The following is a 12699-nucleotide window of genomic DNA, read 5'->3' as shown; positions in this document are numbered from 1 at the left end:
CTGAGGTCTCAGTGGTTTCGCTGATCTTTAACACAGTGTGATAATGAGGGCCCAGCACAGTGATGGCTGTGAATCTGTGAGGCTACCTTTCCCCTGGGCTGATGCACTCTGTCTGTGAGGCCAGTCCTCATCAAAAGCTTACAAGTGTCAATATACTTTAGGCGCATACAGGTTCACTAAACTCAGCTCTAGTCAGCCACAGGTGACTGCCTACACCTAGAATTGGGCAATTTCATTTTTATTTATTTGACAAAAAATGTTCTTAAAATCAAAATGTAATCAAATCGTTATCAATAGCTTGAGAACAAACACGTTTCCAAGGTTTTCTTTCAAAAGGAAAAGTGCCACTTCATTATTTCCAAATAGAAAATAATATCCACATTACAGGCTAAGGCCATCAAAATAAAACACAGCATGAACTCAAACTGCATGAGACTATGTAAACAAGATGAGAGAGCACATTCATTAAAGTGAAGATTGAAGACTTGGAAAAAGATTGTTCAATCCTTAAAAGAAAAAAACATTTTCCACTTGAAATTTAAATGCAGTGATATATTGTATGAAAATGAATAGGACATGGTTGTATCTAGGTGGCACGGTGGTGCAGTGGGTAGCACTGTCGCCTCACAGCAAGAAGGTTGTGGGTTCGAATCTCGTGCTTGGGGCCTTTCTGTGTGGAGTTTGCATGTTCTCCCCGTGTCCGTAGGAGTTTTGCATGCAGGTTGGCCGATTGGAGATCATAAATTGCCCAGGATAAGTGGGTATAGGTATAGGTATATATAGGTATATGGATGGATGGTTGTATCTAGAGGTTTCTCTTAAAAAGTGCCTGCTTTCAGCACACCAGGGCAATGCCAATGTAAATGGGCCATCATGTTCTGTATTTTTTCTGCCACGCTTGTGAAGCAATGCTTGAAATACAATATAAGATATGTTAAACATATCTTTCAGCATATAATGACATCTTTAAACATATGATGCATTGGATATAGATATTTTATATTGAAAGTGCATTGTGGGGTTGCAGTGCACACTATAACACGTGCGCAGCATTTTCTAACAGTTCTCGTTAATTGATATGTTTTCTTTCACATTTTCGCACGTGCCTGTAAGGCGTAGTTTTGACCCTTTTGGTGTTCCATACCCCGCGGCGGGTGTGATGTCACACGTGGCCGTGGCTCCAGCGAAGCGGGATGAAGGTGTAACCCTGCGGGTTCATTAGCCAAGCCGCACACTCCTCCTGAAGCTTCCCCTGGTTCTGCCGTTTCTGCCAGGGTGCGATCCGCGCCACATCCAGGGATGACGAGAGACCGCGCTGAACTGCCCACCGGCCAATCGGATGCCTGCTTCGTATCCCTTCTGCTCTGCGTTGCGCCCTTTTAGTTTGTCGTAAATATTTTTTAAAGAATTATGAGTAGTATACTTTCTTTGTGCTGCCTGGTTTTAATAGGAGAACGTAAGTGCCTCTTTTTGGGTTGGAAACATTTTTGTGAGGACATTGTGATTTTCTTTCATGAGGAGTCATGTGTCAGAACAAAAAGATTAAAGAGCACTCTTTGAAGAGCTGTGCTCAGAACTTTTCTTTTGTCCTCTAGAGAGGAGGAAGGCCAGATTCGGTATGTGCGTGTGTGTGTATGTGTGTTTGTCTGTGTGCGTGCGTGTGTATGCCTGTGCGTGCCTGTATGTGCATTTGTGTGTGTGTATCTGTGTCTGTGTGTGTGTGTGTGTTGTTGTGTGTGTGTGTGTGTGTGTGTGTGTGTGTGTGTTGTTGTGTACGTGTGTGTGTGTGTGTGTGTGTTGTGTACGTGTGTGTGTGTGTGCGTGTGCGTGTGTGTGTGTTGTGTACGTGTGTGTGTGTGTGTGTGTGTGTGTTGTGTGCGTGTGCGTGTGCGTGTGTGTGTGTGTGTGTGTGTGTGTGTGTTGTTGTGTACGTGTGTGTGTGTGTGTCTGTCTGTGTGTGTGTGTGTTGTTGTGTACGTGTGTGTGTGTGTGTGTGTGTGTGTTGTTGTGTACGTGTGTGTGTGTGTGTGTGTGTGTGTGTGTGTTGTTGTGTACGTGTGTGTGTGTGTGTTTGTGTGTGTGTGTGTGTGTTGTTGTGTACGTGTGTGCGTGTGTGTGTGTGATGAATCTCTTCTGCATGGCTGGACCCCGTCCACAGCAGTACGATCAGGACGTGCTCTTGCGGCTCTTGGCGAGTGTGTTTGTCTCCGTATGAAAAAGCAGATGCTTTCGCTCTCCTCTGAGAATGCAGATGAATATCTCCTCAGAGGCGAAAGGAGAGCGCGAGTGAGAGGGAGGGAGAGGCGGAGGGAGAGACAGTTTGTCCTCACCTTTCGCAGCTCGCACACAAAGCTGTCACTCCCGCCGGTCGTACCGAGCGCTTCAGTCTCCCAGGGCCCCGTTCTCTCCTCCGTACGGCCCCATCACGCCGAGACCGGCCCCAGCTGCCGCTGCGCTCTTCCCGCTCGCGTGCCACCCTCGTCCGGCCGCACCTTGTCTTCTCCTCCGCTTCCTGGGAATTATGCTCGGAACACCTGGTCTTTGCCAGGTCGAATTTCCTTTCATGGGAAATCAGCCAGCTGCTTTGTTTAAGGTCAGTGATCAAACATCTTGGTTTTCCAGTTGTTGAACTTCTTCAGGTCCAAAGCAATAACTTGCATCTTGCCTGAAATCTGTGATGGAAATAGGGAACCTGCAGGATAGACCCTTTGTCTACGCCAGTGCTCATTTATGTCACGTATGGTTAGATCATGCCTTAATTCTGACCACCTGTTCCCTGTCTCAGCCTGTGTCTGGAACACCTCTGAGTCAACATGAGGTTGGCACAGATTTGCCGAAGAAACACTAAATAGGGTGGAAATAGTCTGCCAAATGCTGTGATATAAACCCAAATGCCTTTGTGCAGCTGTTCTCAGCTTCAGAACGTAGCTGGAAACACACAGCTCAAACGTGAACAAAAGAAGGTGAATATTTGGTGGCACACGCCAAACACATGAATGCATACCACTTTGGGCTGTTCTCTGTGAGTATCTCTTGCAGGCTTCATTCATCATGCTTCTACCTGGAATGCATGTTTAGTTTCCTGGATGAAGTGGACGTATTTTAAACTGAACGCAGGGGAGTGTTTGGACGTGCAGCGCCACGGCCGTGCCAAGCGAGGGGCCCTTTTTAGGACGATCTGTAAATGCTCAGGACGTCCGATCAATCACAGTTTTAGTCTCTATCAGAGCCGCCCTGTGGTGTGCTTCAAACGGACCTCCTCTTTTCCCTCTTCATCTCACGGCCCGCCGTGCGCCGGCCAGGTCCCAGAGCCCCCCCATCAGGACCCACGGGCTGCCTGCCGCAGTGCCTGATTGGAATGCAGGCCCCTGTCTCCCTGATCATCCCTCCCCTCTAATCCCTCTCCTCTCCGTTTGGCTTCTTTAAACTGTCGGCCAGACGGGCCGTCCTGTATTTATCCCCCCTTCCTCTCAGCGTTTTACTCCTCCTGATTGTCCACCCCCCGGCCCCCGTCTGCCTGTTCCACACCCGCAAAGTCACTGTCAGTGTCCGCCCCTCAAATTAGCAGTTCAGAGATGGAAAGTCCACATCTCACATTTGACTTTTTCCTAGTAAATGGGCTTCTCCAAGCCTTATGATATTTTTTGCCAGTGTCATTGGGAATCAGGAGTGAGATGATCAGTTTTATTCTAGTTCGTATTGTTCAGCTGATCCTGAACGATGGACCCTGGAAACAGCTCCAGAAACAGATTTCTGTGTGCCAGTGTGAATCGCACATAGTCCACAATGGAAGTGCACTGCAACAAACAAGTCATTTTCAGCAATTATTTTAGTCTTGCTGTATATTTCAACTTAAATTATTTCTATTATTTTTTTTTTGCTGAATAAGACAAAAATATTGCTGAAGATGTGTGACAGTTTGACTCATTTCAAGATTTGCCAATGGGGTTTGAAAATTTCACTTGTCGAGCAAAAAGTAACTTAAAAAAAGTTCATATTGTCTACTTGAGAGAGAGAGAAAAGATTTTAAGATCTTATTACAAGACTGGAACCCTCGTTAAAACTTAATTATTTGCAGTGCTCTTGTGTTTCTAGGGCCTGAACGTTAGTTTAATAATAATAAGCCCCCCTCTTGTACCTCCCCTTTGAGCAGGAGAAAGAGGTTTGCATCATAAAGAGAGCCTCAGATTCCAGGACCCTTCCAGTATGGCGCCCAGCGGTCCGTAGCTGAGGCCATTCACAGCAAGGTCGTGGGCGAACGTTCTCCATCACAGTGATTGGCCGTTTTCCCATGAGCGCCCCCGAGAGACCGACCCCGCCGATCCCCCCCCCCCCCCCCCCCCCTTGTGATTGAGCGCCCTGGCCGTGGCCGTCACGCCGCGTTTCAGCCCCCGGCCGCGAAGACCGCCGTGGGACCGCCGCTCTTTCACCGAGCGCTGTTTCTGACGGGGGGGGGGGGAGGAGACTGTGTTGGGAGGATAAACGATGGGGCCCCACACCGCGGGTAGAGATCTGAAGGTCGCGCGGTCCCTCTGAAGGTCTCCAGGCTGCTTTAATAGGTGGGAGAGCGGGCAGGTGGAAGGGGCAGTAAAGGCCTGCCAGGCGCTGCCTGGACTCACAGGAGCCCGTGGAGACCTCGCTCAAAGGGAAGTGTCCCTGTTCTAAGGCCTGGATTTTGGCCGTCCATCTGAGAGTTGTGGAAACAATCATATAAAGACAGACTTATCGTTTTCATAGTTCCCTATGCTCGTAAAAAATGCATGACCGCTTAATGAATGTATTTGTCCCCCGTGATCCTGTCCAGGGTGAGGTCAGGAGTTAATTTGGGTTTGTTTTAATTATTCACTGCCCTGAAAGCCTCCAGGTGCTGCAGGTTCCTGCCATGCAGCTCCGCATTTAATATTCCCCTCTCACCCTGGGGTTTGGCACCTCCCAGAAATCCCACAATGCACTGCTGCCATTGTGATGTCACTAAGCATGGGGCATTGTAGTTCTCCATGGGTGTCTGTATGAAGCTCAGTGTGGTGGAAAATTGGCCTCTCAGAGTCCTCTGTTGTCTCAGGCAGAACTTCTGTACATTTCCATTCCTTCATTTGGACCATTGTGGGCAGAAATTCGAATGATTCAAATGATGCGAATTACAGAGCACTTTATTAGTATTTTTCTGTACAGTATTTTTGAAAGTTGGATGATGTTATGACAGCAGTATCACAAAAGGCCTGTCATTTTAAGTAAACATTATTTTCTGTGGTCTGTTTCTGGTTTTCATGAGGAATTTTAAACGGTCTTTCGTGATTCAGAAGCATCTGAAAAGGATTGAACTATGACCAGATTCGTGGTGTGCTACTAGAACGTTTCCAAGGCGTACAAATATTTTCCTAGGATTGACTGAGAGAGACGGAGAGAAAGGGATTTAATTTATTTTCTTCCTCCGAAGGCCTCAGCCGCTTTCCAGAGTGAAATGTTTAGAGTGTGCAGGTGGGTTTCAGTCATGAAAATAAATGGGGCTCGTTTCTGTCCAGAACTCCAGCGCTCTGCTCCGCGCGTTTGTCAGATCTCCTGTGTTTTTAGAGGGGAAGCACCGTCGTCGTGGTCTCCCCCCCCCCCTACCCCCCCCCACCTGATTCAGTCAGACACTGCGATGGTGCTGCCTCATGCTCAGATAAAGATCTTAATTAGCCGATGTTGTGGCTTATCTCTACCGGCGGACTGTCCCGTGCTCTTCCTCTCTCCGTACGCCTGGGTCTCCTCCTCCCCTCCCGGCCCTCGCCGAGCCCTTCCAGACCCCCCGGCTCGTTTCCATGGCTTTCTGCTTGCACCTCGTTTCCGGAGAGGGAGGCCCTACGAATAACCTGCCTCGCTGCACGCACCGATGCGTTTCTCCGAAGCTCATACCCGTCTAGCTACAGTGCAGCACGTGTGCGTTCGAGCGCCGTACCCTTCTCCTGAGGTGAGGCGCTGTTCGGGGGATTGGATGACACCCGGCCGGTGTTTAGGGACAGGACGTGACCCTCCAGAGAAATTAAGACCCCACACACGTCCCGCTCAGAGATCCCATCAGCCAGTACAAAGTGACCCTTGACCCCTGTCACCAAAGACAAGACACTACCCCCTCCCCACCCCTCCCCTCACGAAGGGGCTCCAAGGTCACGGTGTCCCGAGGGTGGAGGAAGCCCAGTGTGCTGTGAAGCTCTCTCATTGATCTGGCTCTCCCTCGCTCTCCCTCTCTCCTCAGGCCCACCGGCTCATGTTCGCCCTGCACTTTGTCAAAGGGATGCACCCCCAGCTCTTCCAGGAGAATGTGAGTACACCGGTGTTTGGGGAGGGGGGGGCTGTTTGTTGTTGTTGTCGTCACGTTCGATCGGCCGCGCCCGAATTCTCCACTGATGTCAGGCTTGTTTATTACCATTTGTTCACCTGACTATGCCTTTGTCACTGCTCGTAATTACGGTTTATATTCTTGTTGGGTTCTATGTAATTGGATGGTTTTTAGGGGAACAAATGAGGTAATGCATTCTTGCACAAGGTAACTGCCCAATAACACTGGTAGTGCTGGAATATGAACGTATAGTCAGGTGCAGAACTGACACCACTGTACTCACTATCTGAAGACTGAACTGATATATACGTGTGTGTTTTCTGCAGGAGTGGGACGCGTTCACCGGGCTCATCGTGGGAGACACGGTCAGAAAGACGGTGCGTGCCACGATGGCGCATCATCGCCTCCGCTTGTCTCTGCGTGGCGTGACCGACAGCGGCGGAATGTTTGCGCTGTCTCCAGGGAAACGGCGCGGCGTCATCATCCCCCCGCTTGTCTTTCTCACCTGCAGGATTCCCAGCAGCCCTCCAGAGAGCAGATCCCGTCCTGGATCGACCAGGAGCGGCTGGCAGCCGTGGCCATGTTTAAGGTACCGCCGTGAGCACACGCCCGGGCCTCCCCCAAACTCACACTGCTCCCCCCGCGCGGGTCTGTGTCTCTTCCTCTGCGCGGGACTGGGACTCCCGCCGCAGGTGTCTCAGGGGGGTCCGGAGAAACCAAATTGCCAACCCCTGTGACTGGCGTCTGCCTGCCGGCGCGGAGCAGAGCGGGGCGGGGCTGTGTGGGGTGGGGCTCTGCCTCCGCTCGCTCTGCAGCAGGACGGGGCGCTTCGAGGGGCCTCAGGGGCCCTGCTGCTGCTGTTCCACAGGCTCCTCATTGGGCCCCATGGCTAGTGCAGGCCAAACCTGTGAATAATCTTCCACAGGAGCATGCTCTGAGCATGCAGTCAGTCCTGTATAGAGCATTCTCAGTGCATGCAGTCAGTCCTGTATAGAGCATGCTCAGAGCGTGCAGTCAGTCCTGCGTAGAGCATGCTCAGAGCGTGCAGTCAGTCCTGTGTAGAGCATGCTCAGAGCATGCAGTCAGTCCTGTGTAGAGCATGCTCAGAGCATTCAGTCAGTCCTGTGTAGAGCATGCTCAGAGCATGCAGTCAGTCCTGTGTAGAGCATGCTCAGAGCATTCAGTCAGTCCTGTGTAGAGCATGCTCAGAGCGTGCAGTCAGTCCTGTGTAGAGCATGCTCAGAGCGTGCAGTCAGCGCAGTAGAGCATGCACTATTGATTTCCAGTGCTGCCATGCAACATGTTACTGTAATTGCAGTAGTGACTGTGCATCTGCAGTCCAAGGTTCCTAGTTGTGTGTGTGTAATTTTCCACTCCTGCCAGACAGAGTTGGTTTCTGCAGTACAGTACTTAGTGCTTATTTCTTTAGCAGACGTCTTTATCCACAGCAACTTGCATATCTTTAATTTTTGCTGGCTATCCGCGGGTGCAGCTGGATATTTACTGAGGCGGTTCCAGCGAAGCGCTTTGCTTGGGGCTACAGCGGCGGTGACCTACTTTGTGTTTTAACCTGAGGCTTCCTGATTACGGGTCTGGCTCCTCGCGCCTTCCCGTGCTCCTCGGCGGCTGTGAGCAGAGCTAACGGAGCGCGGCGGCGTTTCCCAGCCCGGCTGCGCCGCACGGCGGGCCTCGTCCGTCCCCCTCACCCGCGGGGCGCGGGAAGCCAGCGGTGCACGAGAACCACTTTTCCCGAACGCGCCGCCGCGGCCCGGCTCTCCGTCCTCCGCCGCCGCGCCTCCCGCCGTTCGCCGCGCCCGCCTGCGAGCGCTCCGGTTGCCCCTGTGCCGGCAGGGCGACAGAGAGACCGCTGTGTCTGCCCCCAAACGCTCCGTCTCCTGTTCCATTAAACACAAACCTGTGTTCCAGAACACCTTCCCGGCGCTGTATCAGACCCTGAGTCTGGGAGACGCGGACCTCTGGCTCACCTTCTCGAGGAGCTCGAGCTGCGAGCAGGAGTTCCCCCCCTCCATCGCCAAGAAGGTCTCTCTGTTCCAGCAGGTGAGCTGTCAATCATCATCCAGAAGCTGCGCATTAATTATTATTTCCCCTGCACCCTTATCGAGTATTTTTGCACTGAGCTACTGTATCTATATTATGTTGCTGGATGTTAACTGAAGTCATACAGGTCATAGAGGACGTGCTATTGGCTGTGCCCCACCTAAGAGTTGAACCTGCAGTCCTGACCATGGGCCCAGTTGTTTAACCTTGGCTCCTGCTCATATGTGCCTTGGCGACATGTTTGTTCACAATAATGGCCCTCAGATTTAATCACTGCGACTATGAAAGATCACAGAGTCACCCGGAGTGTCCTTCTCCATCTGTGTGGAAACTCTGTGATGAAGCCAGGGCCTCCATCCTTTTCTCATCCACCTATCCGCCCATCTCCGCAGTGGAGAGCTGCAGTGAGGCATGGCTCTGCTCCCAGTGTAGTGTGAGTCAGTGCAGTTAGCCAGGGTCTAGAGAGCGTCACAGGGATGACGTCAGTTTGTAGGCCAACTCTGGAGTTTCTCCCGCCATGGGTTCCCTCGGCAGATTTCCAGTGCTTTTTTCCCACAGGGATTTTGATTTCTGCAGAAAATAAGGTCTGTGGTTAACGTAAGCCTGAGAGAGCTTCACGTTTTGTTCTACAAGATAAATTGCACCCATTAATATGTCAACCATGAATTTCAAAGCTGTTATGTGCTTTTAAAAAGTAAGTTGCTAACAAGTTGCTATATTGGAACTGTAAAGGTTGTTGTGTGCAGACGGGCTACTATGGAAACTTGAGTGGCGGTTGGCGAACGTGACCTTTGTTGTAGTTCCAGTACAGCAACTTGTTAGCAACTTTTTAAAAGCACGTAACAGCTTTGAAATTCACGGTGGAGATATTAATGGGTGTAATTTATCTCGTAGAACAAAATGTGAAGCTCTCTCAGGCTCCCCACGCGCTCCTCCACGGGCGGCTGTTGTGCTCATCTCATCCTGTCCTCCGTCTCCCTCTCTCCCTGTCCTCCGTCTCCCTCTCTCCCCGTCCTCCGTCTCCCTCTCATCCTGTCCTCCGTCTCCCTCTCTCCCTGTCCTCCGTCTCCCTCTCTCCCCGTCCTCCGTCTCCCTCTCTCCCCTGTCCTCCGTCTCCCTCTCTCCCCGTCCTCCGTCTCCCTCTCTCCCCGTCCTCCGTCTCCCTCTCTCCCCATCCTCCGTCTCCCTCTCTCCCCCGTCCTCCGTCTCCCTCTCTCCCCCGTCCTCCGTCTCCCTCTCTCCCCGTCCTCCGTCTCCCTCTCTCCCCGTCCTCCGTCTCCCTCTCTCCCCGCCGAAGGTCCTGGTGGTGCAGGCGATCCGGCCGGACAGACTGCAGAGCGCCATGGCTTTCTTCGCGTCCCAGGCGCTGGGTGAGTTACTCCCCCCCCCCACTCTGACCGCCGTCGCCACTGGCAGCTGCTCAAAGGGCCCCTCTCTCAGGCGGATTTACCACACCCTTTCCTGCGTCTGCCATGATTGCGTGTGTAATGTCCACCCCTCACCCCCCCCCCCCCCCCCGCCTGCCCCAGCGCAGCGTTTTTTTTACATCTTACTCCATTTCCTTCGGGGGTCACATGCGGGAGTAACTCATTTTCATCTCCTCCTGCTCCCCCCTCCCTCCCCTACTCGCACGCGCCCCCGTGTCCCCCCACCCCCCACCCCCCACGCCTGGAAACGCACAGGCGCTCACAGGAGCCCCGGGCCCCGGGCCTGCTCCTTTAATTTAAACTCCCTGCCTGCACGCCCAGCCCTGCTGCTTGTACTTAAAATGAATAAAAAGGCAAGAAAGCAATTCATTGTGATGCATTTCCCTCTTGCTGTTTAATTCCCCGGAAGCCCCTGATTGGTGGATTTTGGCGGGAGCGCGTGGCTTCTGCGGCAGCGTCTCGCAGGTTCAGATACGCACTAATCACAGTCCGCTTTCCCGCGACAAAGTAACGGGCCGTTCCTTTCAGAGCTTACCGAGTCTTTTTTCTTTCTTTTCACTGCACTTGGGAGACTCAGAGCAGAAATCCCCCCGTACCCGTCTGTAAATAATGTGGAATTAAGGCTGCTCTTGGACACGTCCATGTTTGGTGCAGTTTGCTGCATTAGTTATGAGTTGGGAAGACTTGCTGAGGCCTTTTTTTTGGGGGGGGGGGGGCAGTTCTGAGGAAAAAGCCCCTTGGCCCGCGTTTAGCTAAGTCACTCAGCCGTTCATAAATCCTCCCCTGCAACAACACCCTGTTGACAATTAGTGCTGATTTATGCATCGGGCTACTTGTTACAAGGAGGACTAAATTAAAAACCAAATAAACAAATGGTGTGGACCTCACTGCTATTGATTCTGGCCCCAGTGATTCAGCCTTACCTGGAAACCTGGCAACCCAGCCCCTTTCCGCATTGATCACTGTCAGCACATCAGCACACACACTGTACCATCCTCACCCTACACACAGCCTGTACACGGCGCGCATGCACGCACACACACACACACACACACTATACTGTACTCACATACTATACACACACACACTGTACCATCCTCAAGCTACACACAGCCTGTACACACTGTGCACGCACACGCACACACACTATACTGTACTCACATACTATACATACACACACTGTACCATCCTCAACCTACACACAGCCTGTACACACTGTGCACGCACACACACACACACACACACTATACTGTACATACACACACTGTACCATCCTCGACCTACACACAGCCTGTACACAGTGTGCACGCACACACACACACACACTATACTGTACACACATACTGTACATACACACACTGTACCATCCTCACCCTACACACAGCCTATACACGGCGCGCATGCACGCACACACACACACACACACACACACACACACACACACACACACACTATACTGTACATACACACATACTGTACATACACACACTGTACCATCCTCAAGCTACACACAGCCTGTACACGGCGTGCATGCACACACACACACACACACACTATACTGTACTCACATACTATACACACACACACTGTACCATCCTCACCCTACACACAGCCTATACACGGCACGCATGCACACACACACACACACACACACACACACTATACTGTACACACATACTGTACATACACACACTACCATCCTCACCCTACACACAGCCTGTACACGGCGCGCATGCACACACACACACACACACACACTATACTGTACTCACATACTGTACATACACACACTACCATCCTCAACCTACACACAGCCTATACATGGCGTGCATGCACACACACACACACACACACACACACACTATACTGTACTCACATACTGTATGTACACACACTGTACCATCCTCAACCTACACACAGCCTGTACACACTGTGCACACACACTATACTGTACATACACACACTGTACCATCCTCGACCTACACACAGCGTATACAGAGTGCGCACGCACACACACACACACACACACAAGCACACACCCACACGCTATACTCTATACTATCGTTACACCTGTACACAACACAGTGCTGGCCCTGATGCATAGCCACCCTTCATACCCAGTCCAGCGCAAACACACACACACCTCACACTCTTAATTGGCCGCCATTACATTCACCTTTCTCCCTTTTTAAACATAGTTACTTACAGCAGCCTTCCATCTACCTTCAAAAAAGTACCCAGCATTCAAACGCTCGGTGGCTTGGACTGTAAAAGAAAAAGCTCAAGGTCACACTTCTTTCAAGGTCACACTTCTTTCAAGGTCAGCTGCCATTTTGATTTCTGGCTTAATAGCCATTGGTCGGTACCAAGTGGGGCTGTGGAACGTAAAGCACAGCTCATTGGTGGTTTAGAGCAGAAATGACGATGAGTGGCAGGTGATTGCCCCAGTGTGAAAGGGAGGGGCCAGCAGGCTGTCGTGGCTGTGGGCGTGGCTCTGCGCTCGTGGTGTTCTCAGATTGTCCCAGAGATTCCACGGCCCGTCGGCTGGGCCCCAGACACCATTCACTCTCCTGCCTTTGTGGCCACTGAGTGCAGCGAGTCCTTTCAGGCTACGCTTCTGGTCCTGGGCCTAAACAAAGGCCTGAGAAAAAAGGCCGCCTTGATTAATGGAACATACAAAGGAAACATTGGAAGTATGTAAAGATGATTAATGGCCAGTCATTACTCTTCATTTGGGCGGCCCGTGGAAGGGGGGGAGGGGGATAAGCGAACGCGATCGGACAATTAGCCCTCTGGAGGGAGCGCGGGCCGCCGCGAAGCAGATAATCGCAGCGCCCCGGGACGGTCCATTCTCCTCCGCGGCGGGGGTGCGTTATGGGTAATCTGAGTCACCGC

The 12699-nt window shown here is 51.7% G+C and overlaps 1 protein-coding gene across 1 annotated transcript in view; it reads left to right on the top strand.

Moving 5' to 3' along the window:
* LOC118209690 (cytoplasmic dynein 2 heavy chain 1) overlaps window positions 1-12699 on the top strand; it is a 158113-nt gene that overhangs the window by 79956 nt on the left and 65458 nt on the right. The window contains 5 exon segments of the mRNA XM_035385246.1: window positions 6236-6301; window positions 6646-6696; window positions 6831-6908; window positions 8246-8377; window positions 9675-9747. Of these exon segments, the coding sequence (XP_035241137.1) occupies window positions 6236-6301; window positions 6646-6696; window positions 6831-6908; window positions 8246-8377; window positions 9675-9747 (400 nt within the window).

Source organism: Anguilla anguilla, chromosome 12 (genome assembly GCF_013347855.1).
Source record: "Anguilla anguilla isolate fAngAng1 chromosome 12, fAngAng1.pri, whole genome shotgun sequence".
Taxonomy (NCBI): Eukaryota; Metazoa; Chordata; class Actinopteri; order Anguilliformes; family Anguillidae; genus Anguilla; species Anguilla anguilla.
Note: the sequence above shows the minus strand (reverse complement) of the source record. Positions and strands in the feature narration are given on the sequence as shown.